At 42.4% G+C, this 22,360-nt stretch overlaps 1 protein-coding gene across 2 annotated transcripts in view; it reads left to right on the top strand.

The window, feature by feature from the left end:
- ALKBH8 (alkB homolog 8, tRNA methyltransferase) overlaps positions 1-18,427 on the top strand; it is a 56,634-nt gene extending 38,207 nt beyond the window's left edge. For both annotated transcript variants that reach the window (XM_059179584.1, XM_059179583.1), the window contains exons 9-12: positions 8,002-8,153; positions 9,887-10,143; positions 16,519-16,668; positions 17,505-18,427. In XM_059179584.1, the coding sequence (XP_059035567.1) occupies positions 8,002-8,153; positions 9,887-10,143; positions 16,519-16,668; positions 17,505-18,053 (1,108 nt within the window). In that variant the 3' untranslated portion in view covers positions 18,054-18,427. The remainder of the gene's footprint in view (positions 1-8,001; positions 8,154-9,886; positions 10,144-16,518; positions 16,669-17,504) is intronic.
- Positions 18,428-22,360: the final 3,933 nt, after the last annotated feature.

The following is a 22,360-nucleotide window of genomic DNA, read 5'->3' as shown; positions in this document are numbered from 1 at the left end:
GAGAACAAGTGAGCATTGAGGGGGTGGGGGGTAGCTACAGAGGGAGAGGTAGAAGCAGTCTCCCCTCTGAGCAGGGAGCCCAGTGTGAGGCTCGATCCCAGAACCCCGGGATCATGACCTGAGCTGAAGGAAGGAAGATGGTTAAATCCCCCAATCACATTATTTTCTTGTTGAGAGAATATTGTGTGGGGACGCCTGGGTGACTCATTTGGTTAAGTGTCTGCCTTCAGGTCATCTTCTTGGGGGCCCAGGATTGAGCCCCACGTCGGCTCCTGCCTCACCAGGGAGTGTGCTTCTCCCTCTGCCTGCCCCTATCCCCTTGTTGCATGTGTGCGTGGGCATGCTCCCTCTCGCTCTCTCTCAAATAAATAAAATCTTAAAAAAAAAAAAAAAAAAAAAAAAAAAGAAAGAATATTGTGTGGTTAAATGTTAAGAGTATTTATCTCTGTAAGATTGAATTGTAGGCAACATTTATTTTTAAACCTTTCTCTAGAATCAAAATTCTTTACAATAATTTCAGGGAACAAAACCCCTCAGTATTATTTTTTAAAGGCTCCCATTGAAACCCATTGCCTGTATTACGAGTTTGTGTGTGTGTGTAGTGAAGAGGAGAAAGGGTAGGGGTAGGGTAGGGAGGGAGGGGCTACAGTTAGAGATAGAAATAGAGGCTGACCAAATAATACACCAACCGTGGAGTTATTCATCAGAATCTCTGGGTAGACAGGAGAATAAGTTGAAAAAGCACATTTAATACACTTAAAAATATGCATAAACCATAGGACATACACCTTGATTAAAAAAACAAACTACTTTGATCTGTGTGCTGGAAGCAAGTACTAGAAAGCACTACTGAGGGACAGGAATTGAAGAAGGTTGATTTGGGGCTCCTGCTGGCTCAGTCAGTGGAACATGTCACTCTCGATCTTGGGGTTGTGAGTTCGAGCACCGCATCAAGGGTATGGTTTACTTTAAGGAAAAAAAAAAGGTTGATAAACTCTGCCCTGAAAAGTTCATTCCAGACTCTTACTTCGCTGCAGTTCAGATTTACTCTTCTAGCCGCCATGCCTTAAATCAGAATGGGCAGCCTGGGAGGCCCTGAGGCAAATGCAGCGGGCGGCCATGTTCTCTTTGGCTGGGCCAGTGGTGGTCCCCGGGATAGCATTTTTATGAATTGTCTGCATGTGCAGATCAGCAGCTTTCACCTGAAACTGTGAGTCTTCAGCTACTTTTGGAAATTGGGCAATCTGACTACGTGGGCCCTTGGATGCCTTGGCCCTGCCACTGGGGACCGTCTGTGGCCTTCTGTAGACGAGGACTGCGTTCTTGGGCTCCCCCCACCGTGCTCTGTGCTGCCCGTCGCTAAGCCTGAGCATCAGCTGGCCTGTGTCACTGTTCCCCGCTGTTGTGTTTGTGTTGGGACAGAGCTGCTTGAAAATGAAGTAAATTTTTGTCTGTATTAGAAGTAGGGAACGGGGGGTGGGGGGCGCCTGGGTGGCTCAGTGGGTTAAGCCTCTGCCTTCAGCTCAGGTCATGATCCCGGGTTCTGGGATCGAGCCCCGCGTCGGGCTCTCTGCTCAACAAGGAGCCTGCTTCCCCTTCTCTCTCTGTCTGCCTCTTTGCCTACTTGTGATCTCTCTCTGTCAAATAAATAAAAAAAATCTTAAAAAAAAAAAAAAAAGTAGGGAACGGGAAGCTAGAGTGAGTGAGAAAGTGTGTTAAGAAAAGTGGAAGAAAACATTTTGTTGTTTTAAAATGAAACCCATTCGTATGTGTTTAACAGCAAACTGTGTTTCTAGGCAAACCCACGCACTTCCCTCCTTGAGGTTATTTGACTGGCTTGGCAGGCATTTATCTATAAGTTTATTTGACTCTCCTTTTAAATTACTTTTGGAGCATTTTCTTTCTGCTGGGCCTTGTTCTCAAAGTTTCACGCAGTTAGCTCGCTTAACTCATACAAGTCACAGTGGATAGTTGGTTCTGTGGCTTTGTCCCCATTTTTAAAGGAAATTGGAGCATAAAGAGGTTATGTAACTTGCACAAAGTCACAAAATCATTAAGTGGCAGAGCCAAGATGAGAAGACAGGCAGTCTGGCCTCAGATTCTGTCCTTAACCTTGTCATTCTGGCTGGACTTGATCGCTCCTTCTTCTCTAGATGTTTGCTATGCCCTCGGGTCTTTACTCCTGTGCCAGCACTCAGTGCAATAAATTTCCTTTTCCTTGTTTTTAATATAGAGCTCAGCTCTTTCTTTTGATATGTAAAACTTTTTCTGGGGACATTAACCTGAAATAATTTCTCCCTTAAACTCCTAAAGATTGTATTGCTTCTGCTACTTTGAGATGTCTCTTCTAATGAACTCTTATTTAAGTCTAAAAAAGGTTTTTCTCTTTTTATTTAATATTTTTTTCAACTGGATTATAAATTTGAGTAGGGAGGAAAAAAATGTTCAGCAATGTTTAAAAGAATTCATGTTAAGGATTAATCTTAACATGGATTACCTACTCCTAAAAATCTGAGATTGGTTCCAAAAGCAGTTAAGTACTGCTTGGTCTTTGTCTAAGATGTAATTCTAGGCAAGTAAAGTAATTGACTTAAAAAGCTGTGATAGAGAACTACTTGGCCCTCAAGAGAGAAATTTACTTGCTAATAAGAGTTTCAGGATACACGTTGTTCTGAGCTATCTTGACTTTGTTTAATACCATAGTTGTACTTACTTTCCTCTATCAGGGTAACAATCATATAAATTCAGGCGACGTTTGCCTGCTTTTACTTCTAAAAAAAATTGCTTTTGGTGCAAGCTCTTTTAAAAGAGCCACTCTCCGTATGTGTTTTATAAGACCAGCATACCCTGACACCAAAACATGTCAAGGACATACAATAACAGAAGATTACAGACCAATGTCTCTCGTAACTGGTAAAAAAAAATCCTGAACAGAATAGGAGAAAATCCAATTGTACGATATATAAAAAAGAAAGTACATCATGACCAAGTAGAGTTTATTCCAGGATGGCAAAATTGGCTTAACATTTTCAAACCAAGCCATATAATTCATGACATAAAAAGAACAAAGGTGATAAAATTATTTAATCATCTTGATTGATGCAGAAAATGTATTTGACAGAATTCAGCATCTGTTCGTGATAAAAACTTGGCAAACTAGGACAAGAAGGAAACTTCTTCAAGCCAATAAAGGGCATCTCTGAGAAATACACGGCTCATATCGTATTTAATGGTGAAATAGTGAAACAGTGAATGCCTTTTCCTAGGATACTCAACAGGGCAGGGATGTCTGCCCTCACCACCTCTCTTTAATATTACAGTGGGTGTTTTACATAGTATAATAAGTCAAGAAAAAGAAATAAAAATCATAGGGATTTGAAAGGAGGAAGTAAAACTCTTTATGATTGTGGATGTAGAAAATCCTAGCCATTCTACAAAAAAAGTGCTAGAACTAAAAAATGAATATAGCAAGGTTGTAGCCTATGAAAATAAAATGCTTTTAAAAATAGCACACCACATTATCTAACTTCATTCATCCATTGATGGACGCTAGGTTGTTTCCATGTCTTGCCTGTTGTAAATGATGCTACAGTGACCATGGAATGCGGGTATCTTTTCAAGTTGGTATTATTTCCTTTGGATAAAGATCCTGTAGTAGAATTGCTAGATCACAGGGTAGTTCTATTTTTAATTTTTGAGGCATCTCTGCACTGTTTTCCGCAGCGGCTGCACAAACGACATTTCCACCAGTAGTGCCCAGGGGCTCCCTTTTCTCTACACCCTCACCAACACTTGTCATTTCTTTTCTTTTTGATCATAGCTGTTGTTACTGGTATGAGGTGATACCTCACTGTGGTTTTGGTTCGTATTCGCCCAATAATTAGTGACATTGAATTTCATGTATCTGTTGACCATCTATATGTCTTCTTTGGAAAAATGTCTATTAAGATCCTCTGCCTGTTTTTTAGAAGGTTTTTCGCTATTGAGGAATTCTTTATATGTTTTAGATATTAACCTTTTATATGTTATATAACATAAAATATTTTTTCTCATTCTGGAGGTGGCCATTTCATTTTGTTCATAACTTCCTTCACTGTGCACAAGGTTTTCATTTTGATGTATTCCCACTTGTTCATTTTTGCTTTTGTTGCCTTTTGGGACTTCTAACAACAGATTGAAGTAATAGTATAACAATGACAAAATGAAAATTGAGAACTGAAATACATTATGTTTTTTCATTTTAGGATCAAATCCATTTTAATTATATGGTTGAACTTTCTCTTTTTTAGATGTGTAGAAAAAACTTACCTAGTTCCTTATAAAGAGGCATCAACCACTTAAGTATGAAATTATGCTTTTTAATAACTTGCTGAGATCTTTCAGGCTTAGCATGTTCTCTCTGAATGTAAAACGCACCTCTAAAGGAGACAGATTAGGTAGGGTATATCCAGCAGAAAACTTGGACTCAGAAGATTGAAATCTTAGGAATAAATTTAACAAAAATAACGTTATGCAACACATATACACTGAAAATCATGAAGCACTACTGAGAGAAATTAAGGAACACCAAAATGAATGAAGAGGTAGAGATGCCATTATCAGGGATAGGAAGCTTAATATTGTTATCATTTGTCCCAAGTTTATCTAATGTTTCAGTGTAATTCCAATTAGAAATCTGAAGACTTTTTTATAGAAATTGATGAGCAGATTCTAAAATTTATAAGGAAACGTGAAAGATCTAGTATAATCAAAACAGTCTTAAAGTAGAAGAATAGTGTTGGAGGATTTATTCTACCTAGATTTTAAAATTTACTAAAGCTATATAATCTAAAAAGTGTATAGGATGCCCAGGTGGCTCAGTTGTTAAATGTCCAACTCTTGATCTTAGCTCAGGTCTCGATCTCAGGGTTGTGAGCTCGGGCCCCATGATGGGCTCTAGGCTGGATGTCGAGCCTGTCTGGAAAAAGAGACAGAGAAAAAAGAATGTGGTGTTGGTGTATAGATAGACAGATAGACCAGTGGGGCAGAATATGTTCTCAGATATCAGGTCAGTTAATTTTTTTTTTTTTTTTTGACAGACTGAGAGACAGTGTAACTAGGAGGAACAGCAGGCAGAGGGAGAGGGAGAAGGAAGACTTCCCGCTGAGCAGGGAAGGGCTCAATCCCAGGACCTTGGGATCCTGACCCGAGCTGAAGGCTGATGCTAAACCAACTGAACCACCCAGGAGCCCCACAGTCAGTTATTTTTTGACAAAGACACCAATGCAATTGAATGTGGAAGGAAACTTTATAAACAGGTGGTGCTGGAACTGGGTCCTTGTGGAAATAAAATGAACCATGATCTGCCTCATAGCCATTAACAAAAAGAGTAATATGAGGTAGATCATAGATTTTTTTTTCCCAAAGATTTATTTATTCATTTTGAGAGGGAGCATGAGCATGTTCAAGCTGGGGGAGGGGCAAAGGTAAGGGAGAAGCAGAACAAAAATCCCAAGCAGACTCTCCACTGAGCGTGGAGCCTGACTTGGGGCTTGAGCTCATTGATCTCATGGCCCAGAGATCATGACCTGAGCTGAAATCAAGAGTTTAGCGCTTAACGGACTGAGCCACCCAGGTGCCCCAAGGTAGAGCATAGATTTAAATGTAAAAGTAAAACTTATAAAACATCTAGAAGAAAATACAAGAGAATATTTTTGCAACCTTGGGGTAGGCAGAGGTTTTTTTTTTTTTTTTTTTTTTTTTTTTTTTTTTTTTTTTTAAAGATTTTATTTATTTATTTGACAGAGAGAAATCACAAGCAGTCAGAGAGGCAGGCAGAGAGAGAGAGAGGGAAGCAGGCTCCCTGCTGAGCAGAGAGCCCGATGCGGGCCTTGATCCCAGGACCCTGAGATCATGACCTGAGCTGAAGGCAGCGGCTTAACCCACTGAGCCACCCAGGCGCCCTAGGCAGAGGTTTTTAAAGAAAGATTTTAGAACACACTATAAAAGGAAAAAAAGAACTGCATCAAAATTAAAAACTTCCTTGTCAAAAAAATATTAAAAAAATGAAAAGGCATTCCACACATGGGGAGAAAATATCCAGAATACATGTATCTGACAAAGGTTTGGGCTTAAGGTTTGAACAGGTTCTTCACCAAAGAAATTATCAGTGAATGGCTAATGAGTACATGGGGGGAGATACAGTATCCTCAGTCATTGGAGAAATGCAGACTAAAATCACAGTTTCAGGAGTGCCTGGGTGGCTCAGCTGGTAAAGCATCCCACTCGTGGTTTTGGCTCAGGTCTTGATCTCATGGGTCCTGAGATAGGCTGCAGGCTCAGGGGGGAGTCGGCTTGAAGATGCTCTCCCCTGCCCCTCCTTCCACTCGTGCATGCACACTCACTCTCTCTCAAATAAAAAAGTCTTAAAAAAAAAAAAAAAGAAAGAAAGAAACCCACCACAATTTCATACCACTTGCCACCTACTAAAATGATGAAAATTAAAAACTCAGATAATACCAAGTACTGGTGAGAATGTCAGGCGGCCTGGAACTGTTCTGTTATCTGTGGTTTTCTGATGTTGATGATCTTGACGCTCAGCTAGATCTCCCTTACTAAGAAAGAAGTGTTCAAAGCTACAATGATTATTAGGTGTTTGTCTGTTTCTCCTGTTATTTTTTGTTTGCTTTTTGCTTTATATATTTTGAGGCTGTGTTGTTAGAGGCATATAAATAAATATATGTGGTGTTTATATATTCCTGTCGTATTGACACTGTTGTTATTATGAAATGTCCCTTTTTGGGGCTCCTGACTGGCTCAGTTGGTTAGGTATCAGACTCTGGATCACTCAGGGTCATGAGTTCAAGCTCACTGTCCCTTTTCATCTCTAGCAGTATTTATGCCTTTGAAGCCTGCTTTGTTTAGGATAGCTATACCACTTTCCTTTTGGTTTTGCTTGGAACATGCAAAATACTTGCCTTCTGTATGTTATCTTTTTTTTTTTTTTTTTTTAGGATTTTATTTATGTATTTGACACACAGAGAAAGAGATCACAAGTAGGCAGAGAGGCAGGCAGAGAGAGGGAGAAGCAGGCTCCCCGCTGAGCAGAGAGCCCGATGCAGGGCTCGATCCCAGGACCCTGAGGTCCAAGGACCCAAGCCGAAGGCAGAAGCTTAATCCACTGAGCCACCCAGGTGCTCCCCCCCCCTTTTAAACGATTTTATTTATTTGAGAGAGAACACAATGGGGAGGAGAGGGAGAAGCAGGTTCCCCACTGAGCAAGGAGCCCGATGGGCCACTTGATCCCAGGACCCTAGGATCATGACGTGAGCTGAAGGCCGATGCTCAACTTACTGCGCCACCAAGGTGCCCCTGTATCTTTTTATTTTTTCCTCCTATCTTGATTTTCAACCATTCTATGTCCTTATTTTAAGGGGATTGACTTTTGTAATCAGCATATAATTGGACTTTTTTTTTTTTAACCCATTCTGACATTCCTTGTTCTTTATTTAATTGCATATTACAGTCCTTTTACATTTGACATAATTATTGATTGGATTTAGGTTTACTGTTTATGTGTTTCCTTTTTGCTCTATTTGTTCCTTGTTTTCTCTTTCCTCAGAATTAGTATTAATTAAATATTTGTGGGTGCCTGGCTGGCTCAGTCAGAGGAGCATGGGACTCTTGATCTTGAGGTTGTGGGTTCAAGCCCCGCATTGTGTGTAGAGATTACTTAAAATCTTAAAAAAAAAAAAAAAAATTAAATATTTGTTACTATTCTATTTGTATTTCTTGAATAATTTGTTAGTGTACATTCTTTTACTATTACCCTGAAGATAACTTTTTAAAAAATAGAGACTTCTATTTCTTTGTTTTTATTATGTAGTGCTTAACAATTTGGGGAATCCAATAGATTTTTGCCGTAAATTCTTAATTTGGTCTGTTCCCTTAATATTTTTAAAAAGACATGAAATATTTTTTTAAATACAATGTTAAATAAATTATTTTGACTGTTGTTTTTAGAATCACACCCAGGAAATTTGATACTGTTCAAGCATCCAAGGGTCATAAAGGTGGAATTATCACCAGTGATGTTGGCGACTTAACTTTAAGCAAGAGGGGAATAAGGACATCGTTTACATTTAGGAAAGTGAGGCAAACACCGTGTAATTGCAGTAAGTATATAGTTTTGGTTCCACTGTAAAATGGAGTAAATCTAGTGTAAAAATCTTTTAAAGTCCCATCAGAACCATGGAGAGCTTTGTTTTAACTTCTCTAATGGCATTTCTCATATTCTGTGTAATGTAGATTTTTCTTAACCACCCCCATTGAGTTTATATTCCTTAAAGGCAGGGAATGCATTTTATTCATCTTCATTTTTCCCTACATATAGTACTTAAGCATAGTTGGATGCCAAATAAACATTTTTTTTATTTTAAGATTTTTATTTATTTATTTATTTGACAGAGAGAGATCGCAGGTGGGCAGAGATAGAGAGGAGGAAGCAGGCTCCCTGTGGAGCAGAGAGCCAGAGATCCCAGGACCCTGGGATCATGACCTGAGCCGAAAGCAGAGGCTTTGAGGCTTTAACCCACTGAGCCACCCAGGCCCCCCATGGAATGCCCCTTTCTTTAGATTACTTAGCTGTTTATAATTTCTAAAACAGTAAAATGTTGCCAGGACCGGCTTAGGGTCACTGTCGCGTATGCAGTAGTGTAATCCTGATGTGCCCAACATACAAGGTAACCCGTCTGTTGTCACCTGCATTTGTTAGAGCCATCGGGTTTTCTTAAATTCTGCATGAAATGTTTAGAGTTGCCCTTCACACGGTAGCAGACACAAGCTCTCTCCCATCTCTTTCTTGAGGTTCGGCCCCCTCTGATTAGAGTTAGGGAGAATTCCCGAAGCCGTGTACACTGCGGCCCACTTCTGAGCTGCCACGTGATTTCTCATTATTGCCTCTGTCCTGACTGTGGCTTTTCCGGGAGCACCGCTCTTTCCTCCTTTCTTTGCTGCAGTAAAAAAATGTGGCTCATAGACTTCGGCCAAAGATAAAGGGAAATTAACAGAGAACAGGCAAGGATTTAAAATGAGTGTTAGATGGGTTGCAGGGAAGAGGGAACAACTTCAGAATCCATTTAATTAGGATGTTAATTAGGATAACAGTGTATCCTCAACTTCCTTTTGTCATCTCCTTGAGTTAATGGTGTTCTCCTTAGGGTATGTTGATTCTGTTGTCACTGAGATTGTGGGCTCTTGAGTCCCCACTGCCTGCGTGCAAATCCTGGCTCTGTGACTTACCATCTTTGTCACTTCAGGATTGTTACTTAGCATTCTGTGCCTCAGTGTCCTCATCTGTGAAATGGACGCAGTAGTTCCAGCTCATGGTGTTACAGTAAGAATTGAGGCCATCTGTACAAACTGCTTCAAATGGTGTTCATTAAATGCTGTGGTCATAACCAAATGACACTTTCTCCTAGGTCTTGTTGTTTTTTCCAGAGTGCTAGTGTATTGCCCCAGATCTCCTGTTTCCTTTGCTCACCAAGAGAAAAACCTTAACTCCTGTGAATTCGCTAAATTTCTTCTGGTTAGGCCAGGCCAATCAAGATGCTTTCCTAAATTAAAGGACCCTTCATCCCCGGATGAACTAGGCACCTGCATTGTTAGGCTGTTATAGAACTGCAGTTCATGTCCTGTTGCAGATGGATTTTACCCTTCTCTTTATTTGGCCCCTCACTCACGAAATTGGACTTGTTGGGTAAGAGCTGTTTTTAAACTGTTAAATCAGAGCCTGCTTATCTCTTACCATTGAATTTGCCTTGAATTGCTAGATCATTTAAGAAAACATGATACCGTATGAACCACTGGATAGAAAGAAGAGGTTTGTATTGCCTTCCTTTTCCATTAGGTTACCCTCTGGTCTGTGACAGCCAGACGAAGCAGACCTCCCCATCGCTTCCTGGGAGCGCTCGAGAAGCCTCGCAGCTGGAGCGGGAGCACGTCCATCGGGTCTACGAGGAGATTGCCGGGCACTTCAGCAGCACGAGGCACACCCCATGGCCGCGCGTCGTGGACTTCTTGAAAGCTTTGCCAAGTGGTTCGTTAGTGGCCGATGTTGGCTGTGGAAATGGAAAGTATCTTGGCATCAGTCAGGACCTATACATGGTAAGTCACTTTGCTTCTGGCTCCTTTTTGACTTTGTCTGTTATTATCACCTTCTTCCTTCTGCTAGAATGCTGTTTTTTAGGTCACTGATGAAAATTTGTAACCAACAGATGGAAAATTTATGAGTACTCCTTTTTTTTTTAATTCCCCTGAGAATTTGTGGGCATGAATGCCATTATTTGTAGTGTATGTTTGTGTTTTTCCCTTCCCTTTAGATTTTGATTATTTTATCAGTAAAACTATCTTAAATTTATTAAACTTTTCACAGGTCAGAAAGGATATTTAGAGAAGCCACTTTCTTTGCTTTGATCCTTCTAAATGTGAGGAAGTTAAAGCTAATATTTTCATCTGTCTGTTATAAATGAAGCAACTGAGACTCACAGACTATATTACTTCCCTGATGTCCTGTAATTAGGGGACAGAGCTGAAACTTGAACCCATGCCTCTGATGCCAAATATAGTGTTCTTTTACTCACAGTAGGAAAAAATAAAGGTTGCTCTTGAGGAAACCAGGGCTTAAGTAGCTTAAACCATGTGATCGAGGTTACAGCGCAAGGGGTAGGATCTGAATCCACTTCTTTCTGTTGCCACATTTCTGTTTCCAGTTGCTGTGATTTCTTTCCTGCAGTCCACTTTTTTTTCTGCCGTGCTAGGAAGGAGATGGTTCTCCCTACACTGGTGCATTATTGTAAATCCCCATGTCAGCGCTGCTCTGAGAGGACCGAAGCCTCCCTTTCTCAAGATTAGGGGCAGGAGGACTAAAGTCAGGAGGGTGGATAGGGACAGCAAGAGCAGTGCGCACCCACGGGTCCCTGGACGACATCACTTGCGCATCGTCTGTATCTTTACTTCTTCCATGAGCAAAGTGAGTTATGCTGCGCTTGAGGAAAGGCAGAGTTCATGCATTAGAAGACAGATTTTATTTCATCGAGATAAGACATTAGTATCCATGTATTGTCATCATGTTTATAATTTAATTTTAGTCTAAGAAGAATAAGGTCTAATGAGTTAGATTTGTTCATGTGGAAGAATTCTCTGTGTGCCACTTAAAATCAGAGTGATGTCTTCTGACACTGTCATCTTCAGGTGTTGTCCAGAACGTCCCTCACGGAGCTCTGCTCTTGCACCTTCGTGGTCTGACCCACAGCTTTATTGAGCCCGACGGCACCCATGGCCGGGAAGCTGGGTGGAACGGAGTCCTCCCGACTGCCTTATCCTGTTAGAGTTGAGAAACATGATTTGCCAAAATCTGAATCTGTTCAAGAAGGAATTCACGTTGAAGAATTAGAAAATCACAAGTATAGTCACTTCCCATTATTTATATTCATTTTGTGGTTGGCACGTGCGATTTGCAGAGCTTGCTGCGGGCCTGACCTCTTGGGAAGGCTCCATAGGTGTTGGTTTGGTGCGGGAATGAAGATGCCTTGTGTCCGGTGTTTGTTATACCAGAAATGGAGTCACGGATGGCAGAGGGAAGCTGCTGAAGCTCCCGCCTGTGTATTTGAATGTATTTTGAGCAGCCGTCTTTGACCCTGAAAATATGTGCATTTTTTTGATATTTATGAGGGGGTATCACCTGGGGCATGCATTCTGAGTCTGCACACATAGGATTGCCTCAGAATTAAAAAAAAAACGTTTATAATATTATTACATGATTCCTTAACAAAATGTATTTTTTAAATACTAGCTTAAGCCCTCATGGAAATTGTTTTATAAGCTGCCTTTCATTTTTTAATTTCTTTTTCTTTTTTTATTAACATAAAATGTATTATTTGTTCCAGGGGTATCTTTTTTTTTTTTTTTTTTTAAGATTTATGTATTTATTGGAGAGAGAGAGAGTGTGTGAGAGGGAGGAGGGTGAGGGGGGAAGCAGACTCCGTGCTGAGCCGGGAGCCTGATGCGGGTCTTGATCCTGGGACTCAGGATCATCACCTGAGCCAAAGGCAGGTGATTAACCAACTGAGCCACCCAAGCACCCCTGCTTTTTATTTTTTAGATATCTTTAGTTACTCTTCATTTCTGTCATTAGCACTGGCTGCTGCCTTTATGTTCAGAGGTAAATTTTGTAAGCAAAGACTTTATACCTTTAGGAAACTTGCCGCCTTTCCTAGCAGTAGATGAGATAGTACATACCCAGAGCTCAGCCCGACTCACTCACTAAGTGATGATTCTCTGCGTTGGTCTCAGACCACTTTCAGCCCAAATTTCTCAGATAAAGAACTACTTAATACATTGTAGAGACTTTCTTGGGTTGCTGTAAAAAGTTGGGATTGCAAAGCTACTAATAATAATGATGCCAATTATCTGTTGATAAGAATTGGAGATGTGTTTGTTTAAGACCCTCTGAACATTTCTGTTTTTGTTTTGCTTTGTGTGTGAACCATTGACTACCCCAGTAATGGAAAGGACAGAATGGCCACTAACAGTGTGTGCGAAGTGCTGAGCTGTGTTTTCTCACAGGGTGTAGGAGATCATTACTACCACTCCCATTTTACCAACAGGAAAACAGTCCCAAGGTTCCATGGTATCAGGAGAAGTGTTAGAACCTTGTTCCGGTGGCAGGGTCTTTACTCTGTGGCGTTCTGCTAACAGAGATCTTAAAGGCCGACTCTGCTGACAGAACAGCTGGCTATCATCTCAGATGTGGCAGAAATCAGCTACTTGGCACATCATGGAAGCTTGTCGATGGTTTGCTAAGCAGCGAGGAGCAAACCTGTGAGTTCGCCTTCAGTTTCTCACATGCAAAGCGGAATATACGGTGCTGTGTCCTGTAACCCTGAAGGAGATGGGACAGACTCAGAATGAACGGCTGGGCCTTCACTCAGAGTGACAGACACTGAGGACGCCTGGATTTCTCTGTGTATCTAGAACCTAGGATGAGAATTCGTGTCCCTGCTTTGTTCTGTGTAGTCGTTACAACATTTGCGGAGTGAAGCATTTAATACACATCATTTCGTTTGGTTCTCATCTCAACCCTAAGAAGTTGGCATTTTTATGACTAAACAGACGTTTAGTGGCTTTCCTAGATCACTCAGCTAGTTTAGCTTGAGACTTCTGGTTGCTGTTTTCACGGTAGTTGACGGGCTTTGCCCATTCTGCGTGCTGTCAGCCCCTTACTGCCAGTCTCCTCTCCCCATCTTGCTGGTTTCCTTAGTAGCTTAAAAGTGTGGTATTTTTTTAAGTAATAAAACTAATACAGCTACAATTCAGAAAATGGACAAAAAGGAAAGGTGTTTGCCTGTAATCCTAACCCCCTAAAAGAGTACTTTGTTGTGAGAGATGTCCTTCCCGTGTTTTTCCTGTAACCTGTATCGTCCCGAGTGTGCGTACACCTTGATGACTCATTTGTATCTCTTCATACTTCCATGTGAGTGGGTAGTCTTCCTCAGTTCCTGCACTTGATAACACTCGGTGAGGGAGAGGCTACTGGATGCTTCCTCATGTTCAGTGTGGGGTTTTTATAAATGACGCAGGGACAAGCATCTGCCCTGAGAAAGTCTGACAGGAAGGAAGAACATGGGGTTTGGAGTGAGAAAAGCCCAGGTCTGAATCTGCACTGCCACTGAACTACTTTAACTTGGGGCGGATGACTTACCTGTGGTGAGACAAGTCTTCCTCATTAGCCGTGTAATAGCAGCAGCTAACTTCAGGGTGTGTGTTCAGGGTTGAGGTCGTTAATACAGAGTCTGCTGGCCCATCTGGTGGCTGTTCCAGTTAAAAGGCAATTCTGTTTTGTTTCTTTAGCTTGTTTAGCTTTTTTTGTCTTTTGGATAATTTTTTTTTGGATGAATTTTTAGAAGAATAATTATTGGGTCAAAAGTTATACATGTTTTTGGGGTGCCTGGTCGCTCATTGGTTGAGCAGCCAACCCTTGATCTCAGCTCAGGTCTTGATCTCAGGGTCGTGAGTTCAAGCCCCGCTTGAGACAGGCATGGAGCCTACTTAAAAAAAAAAGTTGTGAACATTTTGTCCTCCTTAAAATGTGGTGCACCAGATGGCTCTTGGAAATCAGTGGCGTCCATTTGTACTGTCCTAGCGCTTCAGAGAGCAGTTTTTCTTACTGCCCTCACTGTGGTGTGTTTTGGTTTTAAAATATTTTCAATACTTCACTGGAAGAAAAATGAAACCTTGTTTTGTAGTTTGCACCTTTGACCACTAGGTTGAATGTTTTTTCATTTTTTACCAGGCTTTCAGGAATTGCATGTTTAATGTTTTGTTGAAGATTTAAAAAATTAGTAAGTACGCATTTCAAGCCCAGCCATTGTGTGTTTTCATGTCACTGACTGTCCAGCACACAGAATTACGTAGCCTTACATGAGTCCTTTAATAAATGTATTTATAAATTGCATTTATAAATAAGCCATATTCTGTCACACTTGACATTATGCAACGTGATTAGGGAGCCCTTCACATTCTGGGTGCTTTCCTTGGTTCCAAAGACTTACGGAAATTTAAAAATAGAAAGGGAAGAGAGCAAATTAATGATGATTTGACGAAGATTGTGTGTAAGACTCGGGCAGAATCAGCACAGGATGGAGGTCGTGCACCAGGCACGAGTCCTGTCTCCCCTCGACCTGCTGGTTTGTGAGTCAAACCATCCCCGTCTCTTGTTGGCACGGGGGGGCCCCCCATACAGATGTGCAATGGCCTGGCAGTGGGACGAAGGACATTTCCTCTGGTTTGGTTTGGTTGCTCTTCTCCTTGTTCTGCCTTCTTGTGGTTTTCGGGCAATAACTTTCCTTCTTCGTTGAGCTCTCTCTCCTAGTTTTTGTTTTGTAGTAAAGTTGGGTTTTTTCCTGTTGACTTTTAGCAAGATCTATAGCAATCTGTCAGAATTGGACCGACTTGAGACTTCTGACTCCGTTAACTGAATTTTATTGTGAAATAAGGTGACAAGCCCTGGAATGTAATACACGAATTATGTGAGTAGTATTGTCAGCTTGGTACTGTGGTTGCTGGCTCAGCAGCATAGAATATGGAAGAAAAGACATAAAAGTAGTAAGTCAGTTATGTATCCCACGGAGGTAGAGACAGGAGTCAATTGGGAATTGCGCCGCTGTTGTTAGGAGTGAGCCTTCGTACTTTCTCATCTTAGGATATATCAAGGGGACATTGCTGTGCTTTACCTCTAGCTTGGTGCCTTTCATTATGCTTCAAAGATTAATGCAGCTCTGGGATGGAATATAGAAGCTGTTTAATACCACTTAGAAATTGAGCAGATTCATCATTAGGTCTAACTAGCATGGCAGCGTGATTTAAGACTTGTTTTGACATGAGGACTCTATTCTTTTTCTGGGATAGACTGAGGGAACCCTAATAATCAGTGGTCACTGCATCTTAAATTCAAATGAGCAAATCCAAGCTTGAGGAGGCCGCTTCTGTCTGCTGAATTCTTTCACGTTGCTTCTTCTCTCTTGTAGAGAATGAGTTAAGAAGAAATACCTGGGGATAATTATTAATTAGTGATTTAATATTTCTCATGCCGCTCCCCACATCGTCTCTCAGTTTACCTGTGTACACTGTTCATTGCTCTGGTCCTCCACACACACACACGCACACGTGCACACAGGATACTCTCGGGACTAAACAGCAAAACTGGGTACAAAAATAACAGCAGAGCTGGAGAGGAGAGGGACAGTCCTGCTCTCAAACATGTCAAGCAGAACCAGGCCCCTGCGGATGGCGCAAGAGGCCTCCCTCCCTGGGGACATGAAGGGACGCTGCTGTTCCCCTACAATGGTTGGCTTAGACTAAAAGGTTTCATTAAATAGCATTTTACAAAGTTTGAATTCAGCACTTTATTCTTGATGTATATGGGTTAAGTGCTGAACAGAACAAGACTCAAAGCTTTTAAAAAAAATGAAATTAATTATTTTACTTTTTTATTGTTTGGGGATTTTATTTTCTGATTGTACAGTCATATGTATTGAAAGGTAAAAAGAAGCGGGCAAAGACCGCAGCCGTCCTCCTGCTGTGGGGGCCAGCACAGTAGAGTTTGTATTGAGAGACACCTGTAGGCCCCCACAAAGGACCAGAAGTCTGTGTTTTGGGGATGGTTCCCGTTACCCAAAGCTCTGGATTCTGGTGGGTGATGCACTGGATGCCAGTGGGGACTTCCCGTGTCCACCTCTGTCGTCTTTACTCTGCTCCTTGTATTTCCACGCGCGGCTCCGAGTTCGGTTCGACTCCGGTGCCGAGGGAAAGGCTGCCCTGCGGTACCCGGCGGGCCTTCGCGCCGGCTGGAGGGACTGAGACTCTCCCCGCCTCCCAGCTTTTCCCGCCGCCGAGCGTGTGGTAGCGGGTACGCCGTGGCTGGGGGGCTCTCGGGACGTCCAACCAACCCATTCCGGAATTCTCTCTCTCTCCCTGCCGCAGATCGGCTGTGATCGCAGCCGGAGCCTCGCGGACATCTGCGGCGAGCGGCGCTTCCAGGCCCTGGTCGGGGACGCGCTGGCCGTGCCCTTGCGCAGCGGCTCGTGCGACGCCTGCCTCTCCATTGCCGTGATTCACCACCTCGCCACCGCCGTGAGTGTTGCCTCGGTCTCCCCAGAACTGCAGCTCGGGGCAGGACGTGCTCCCGGGTGGCTGCGGTGGACCCAGTCGCAGCTTCTCCGGTCGCCCCGTCCTCTCCCTGGTGGCCCGGCCCTTCGCCCCCTTCGCAGAGGAGGTGCGCGGCGCCCGAGCTCCCGCGAGGCCGGGGTGGGCGGGGGGACGCGCTTTCAGTGCCGCCTGGTTCTGTCTGCGGCCGGCCCGAGTGTTCCGAGGTCCAGGGGCTCCGCAGCTCCGCTGTCAGATGGCGGGGAGCTCCCTGGCCCAGGGCCCGCGCTCGTCTCCCTGACTCGTCTCCTTCCCGCCTGCTTGTCTTCTTTTTTCAAAACTCAGGTGTTGAGGAGCTTAACTCATGCTTTTAATTCATCACAGACGTTCCTGGTTTTGAAACAAGTGACTTTAATGTTTTATATTTTTCTTATAAGAAAAAACAGCTTGTTTTTCCGTGTGTCCAGGGTTTCTCCCCTAACCTAAGCAATGATTTTACAGACTCCCCCGAGCCGGCATTACCAGGCATTTCTGTATACCTGACCAGCTTACCTGAGTTCAAAACGAAATCAAATGGATAACCACCTATGCTTCTGCTTTATTAACACAATTAAAAATGCCCTTTTCCCTGTTTCTTTGACACTTTTCACTCCCTCAGTCACAGAACAAAATTTCCATTTTTCTTCTTTTTTTGCTTTGTATTTTGCGAGATTTTCTGGGCTGTTCATCATAATGAAAACAGCCCTGTCTTCACTTACACTTTCCTGTTTGCTCTCTGCCTTTCCTCCCGGTCGATAAAGGGCAACGTGGTTTTTTTTCACTAGGAGCGCAGAGTGGCAGCTCTCCGAGAACTTGTTCGACTCCTGAGGCCTGGCGGGACGGCACTGATTTATGTCTGGGCGATGGAACAGGAATATAATAAGAAGAAATCCAAGTATCTTAGAGAAAACAGAGTTAGCCAAGGAAAGGAACAGGAGACGGACAGTGATGCAGCAGCGGTGCCCGTGTCACTGGGAGGGCAGGTGCCTGACGTGGGTGACCAGGACGCCCCGTGTTGTGTCCCAGCCATTCCCGATTCCCCGGGGGAAGGGGGTAACACCAGCGATGTCACGGATGCCAGGCTACCTGTTCACACTAACAGGACTTCTTTTCATGCTCAAGACTTACTGGTTCCCTGGCACCATAAGGGCAGCCCCGGGAAGGACAAGCCTGTTGGTGCGGCAGGATCGGCCTCGGGCGCCGTGTTCCATCGTTACTACCACGTGTTCCGTGAGGGCGAGCTGGAGGCGGCCTGCCAGACCCTGAGTGGTGTCCACCTGCTGCAGAGCTACTATGACCAGGGCAACTGGTGTGTGGTTCTTCAGAAGGTCTGATTGTCTCCTTGAAGACCCAGACAGGCAAGAGAGGCTCACTTGGTTTCTTAAAGGAGGCTAAACTTACTGTCTTTTTCATTCAAGAGAAAACGAGTGGGAAAGTCCCAGAGGAGCACGCCTGAGAGAAATTTGGGAGCGGAGGTTACTCAGGACCCATCCTGTCCCCTGCTGTGGCTGACCTCATTTTATCCCCCTACATGGGGAGGAACAGGGTGTTTGTACAAGTGACTGAGGTCGTCCGTGAAGTGTTTGGGGTGAGAAAACAGCACATTGAAGATAAACTTATGCTGTACATGTTACTGATTGACCTAAATCACGTAGAATCTTAGTGATGTCATTGTACAACATTTTAATAAAGAAAATATTCTTGGTCAGTAGAGAACTGTCTGAAGTTTTATCTTTGATGATTAACTCTGTGAAATCACAGCTGATAACACTCTGTCCCCTCGCCCTACTGTCACAGGGCTCGGCACATAGTAGGTGCTCGGTAAGATGTTAGTCCATCAGATAATAGCCACACCTCAGTAGGAACGTCATCCAACAAATCCTCACCGAACCCCCACTATGTCTCGGTTACTGTGCTAGGAACTGGGTGTGGGGCAGCGAACAAGAACAAAAGCTCTTGCCCTCCTGGTAATTCGTTGTAGAAGGACAGACAATAAGCAAATAAATAGACACTGTATGCTAGATGGTGCCGAATGCCATGGGGGAAAGTAAGATAGTGGGAGGATGTATGAGAACATAAGATTTATTTTTAAATGGCTGAGATAACCACTAATCCTGACGGTAGCTTATTACCAAGAATTAACTGGTCCCCTTAATGCATTGAGTTAGATGCTAAAGGCAACCCTTGTACACTCTTGTAATTCCTTTGTCGAAGTAGCAGAAGTTAGAATTGTCAGTCAGACCTAATTATGCCCGTAATGCTGAAGCTGCGGTGTCACCATTGGGTATTTCTAGTTCATTCTTAGTTGGTTCTCATCTGGGTGCAATCAGCAGTTTTCACCTACAACTATGTCGTAGTTACTGAGTTAACTTACTATTTCCGTTGAGTTTCCAGAAGGAGTAAAGGTAGGAAGTTGACCATAGGTCAAACGATCACACAGAAAGGAAAGTTTTTTTTTTTTTCTTTAACCATTTTACTGCCAGCGTGCATTGCTTTGTAGTAGTAATGCTTAAAAGACAACTTCAAGAAAAATTGCTTTCCATGAATGATGATGCCTAGATGATTGTATCTCTTGTTAGTGTTAGTGAGATTTGTTTTCAAACATCAGGCTTCCAGAAACCGGGGGTGACCAATAGGTCTTAGGTGAGGCCATGATTATTTTTGTCATGGAATTTCTCTGCAAGATTATAATTGTTCTCTCCAGATGAATTTATAAGGCTCATGATATGGAAAGAAAAAAAACAGAGGGCTAAAAAGCAGTTTTAATCTGATAGATATTCTAGGACTTAATATCACAATTTGAGGTTCAGATCATGCTAATAACTTTTAAACTCTGGATGGCATTGATTTCCAGGGAAGACGCAAATATCAACATTACCTCAAGAAGAGGTAGAAAATAGAAAAGGAATTCAGAACTTGGCTTTTGAATCAGATCTGAAGTTGAACTCTCAATCTGCCTTTTTTTTTTTTTTTTTTTTTTTTAAAGCTGTGAGACTCTGGACAAATTCTCTAACTTCTCCATGCTTCAGTGTCTCAGCTGTAAAGTTGGAAGATTTATTATGAAATTAGCTGAAATAATACTTATAGAGCTCTTACAGTGGTATAAGAACATAGTAAGCATTTGGGAAGAATGTTTATTACCGTTACTCCCAGAGAAAGCCCACAAGAGTTTTAGGTATTGAGTGATATCAAATCTAATTTATTAAAGATATAATCAAAACCTATGTTTTTACTGATTTTTTTTTTATCTGCTTTGTTCTTAACAGGTAAAACATATGTATTGAGCCCCCTCGGGTTTGAGAATTTGCTAGAAGGGCTCACAGAACTCACAGAGACTGTTACACTCATGATCATATTTGTTATAGCAAAAGGATACGGGTTAAAATCAGCCCCAGGGAAGGGGTGCTTGGTGCCAAATACAAGAGGGTTGCGCATGTGGAATTTCCAGCCGCCCTCTCCCAGTGAGATTTCAACAGAGTGACTTCCCCCGGTGGTGATAACTGACAGCACACCGGGGGGCGGTGGGGGGTGCCAAGCAGGGAGGAGCTCTGGAGGCTGGGTGTTCAGATGTTTGATTGAGGGCCCAACTACACGGACATGGTTGACCACTCCTGCTGCTGACCTTTAATCGTGAGCTTCTCTGGAGGTCAGGCTGATAAGTGCTTGGCCCAGGGCCCCCAGGGAAACAGATACTGCTCAGGCAGGATGTTGTGAGGGCTTAGAGATCTGCTCCCAGGAGCCCAAGGCAAAGGCCAGACCTCTTTTTGAATAAGGTTAACTCTACTGCACACTTTTCTTCAGGTGAAAGTTTAAAAAAAACAGCAATATTCTACTTTTAAAAGACTTAGAGAACAGTGAATTTTTGAAAAGAGGAGTGAATGGGCCTTCTGGGGTGTTCACGGTGTTCTTTCTTGGGGGAGGGCATTGACATGGCACTTGCTTGGTGTTGACTCACTCACGTACTGAGTGTGTGACAAGACCCTTAACGATCTGTATTCCTTTATGTGTAATACAGACTTCAAACTTCAAAACAGTTTGGGGGGTGCCTGGGTGGCTCAGTCGGTTGAGTGTCAGTCTTGATTTTGGCTCAGGTCATGGCATTGAGCTGCGAGTTGGGCTCTGCGCTCACTGCAGAGTCTGCTGGTTCCTCTCCCACTGCTCCTCCCCCCGTTCATGCTCTCCTTTCTCAGGTTTATTTATTTATCTGACTTAATTTTTTTTTAAGATTTTATTTATTTATTTGACATACAGAGATCACAAGTAGGCAGAGAGGCAGGCAGAGAGAGAGGGAGAAGCAGGCTCCCTGCTGAGCAGAGAGCCCGATGCAGGACTCGATCCCAGGACCCTGGGATCATGACCTGGGCCGAAGGCAGAGGCTTAACCCACTGAGCCACCCAGGCGCCCCTGAGTTAAATGTTTTAAATAGATTTTTATGTCAGCTTCTATGAGGTATAAGTTACATATAATATTCACCCATTTTTAGTGTATACTTTGATGAGTTTTGACTCCTTGCAGCAGATACTCATGTTATCATTCCCACAGTCAAGATAGAGAACATTTCCATCACCCTGTAAAGTTCCTTCTTGCCCCTTTGCATTCAGTTCCTTCCTCTTATGGTCAAGACTGATGTGCTTTCTATTGCTCTACTTTTGCCTTTTCTAGAATTTCTGTAATCATACACTTGTAGACTTTTATGTGTGTGTTTTTTTTCCCCACTCAAGACAGTACTTTTGAGATTCATCTTTGTTCTTGAGTATATCAGTAGTGTGTTCCTTTCATTGCTGAGTAATAGTCTGCTGTAAAGATTTATCATAGTCCGGTTGTCCATTCATCAGATGATAGGCATTTGGGCTATTTCCAGTTCAGAACTTGTGTTTGTTTTGTTTGGTTTTAAGCCTGCTCTGAACACTTAGGAGTGCATTTTTGTGTCTGTATGTTTTCATTTCTCTTGGGTAAATACCTCAGAGACGAACGAATCCTGGGTCATATAGTAAGTGTATGTTTAACTTGACACCAGCAAACTGTTCTCCAGAGTGGCTGTTCCAGTTTGAAATCCCATGAGCCGTGTTAGAGGGTTCAGTTACTCCACATCCTTGCCAAGACTTGTATTATCAGTCGTTTTAGTGTTAGCCATTCTACTCTGTATTTATAATAGTATTTTCTGTATTTTAAATTTGCATTTCCCTAAACACAAGTGATAGGGAGCATTTTTATATTATTTGCTATTTGAATATATTCATATGTGAAGTGTTGGTTCAAATCTTCTGTCCCTTTTTAAAAATTGACTTGTCTTCTCTTTAATGAGTTATGTAAGTTACATATATTCTAGATAAAAGTGCTTTATCATACATATACTTTGCAAGTATTTTCTCCCAGTCTGTGGCTTACTTTTTATTTTCTTAGGGTTGTCTTTTGAAGAGCCAGCATATTTTGATGAAACCCAGTTTATCCATAATTTATTAATTTTATAGATTGTGCTTTTTGTGTTCTATTTAAGAAATTTTTGCCCAATTCAGATCACTAAGATTTTCTCTTATGTTGTCATTTAGAAGTTTCACAGCCTCAGCCCTTACATTTAGGCCTATAATCTATTTCAAATTAATTTTTGTATACATGTCGTGAGGGTTGACTGACATTTTTG

The sequence above is a fragment of the Mustela lutreola genome, chromosome 1 (genome assembly GCF_030435805.1).
Source record: "Mustela lutreola isolate mMusLut2 chromosome 1, mMusLut2.pri, whole genome shotgun sequence".
NCBI lineage: Eukaryota > Metazoa > Chordata > Mammalia > Carnivora > Mustelidae > Mustela > Mustela lutreola.
This window is presented reverse-complemented; position numbering and strand designations above follow the sequence as displayed.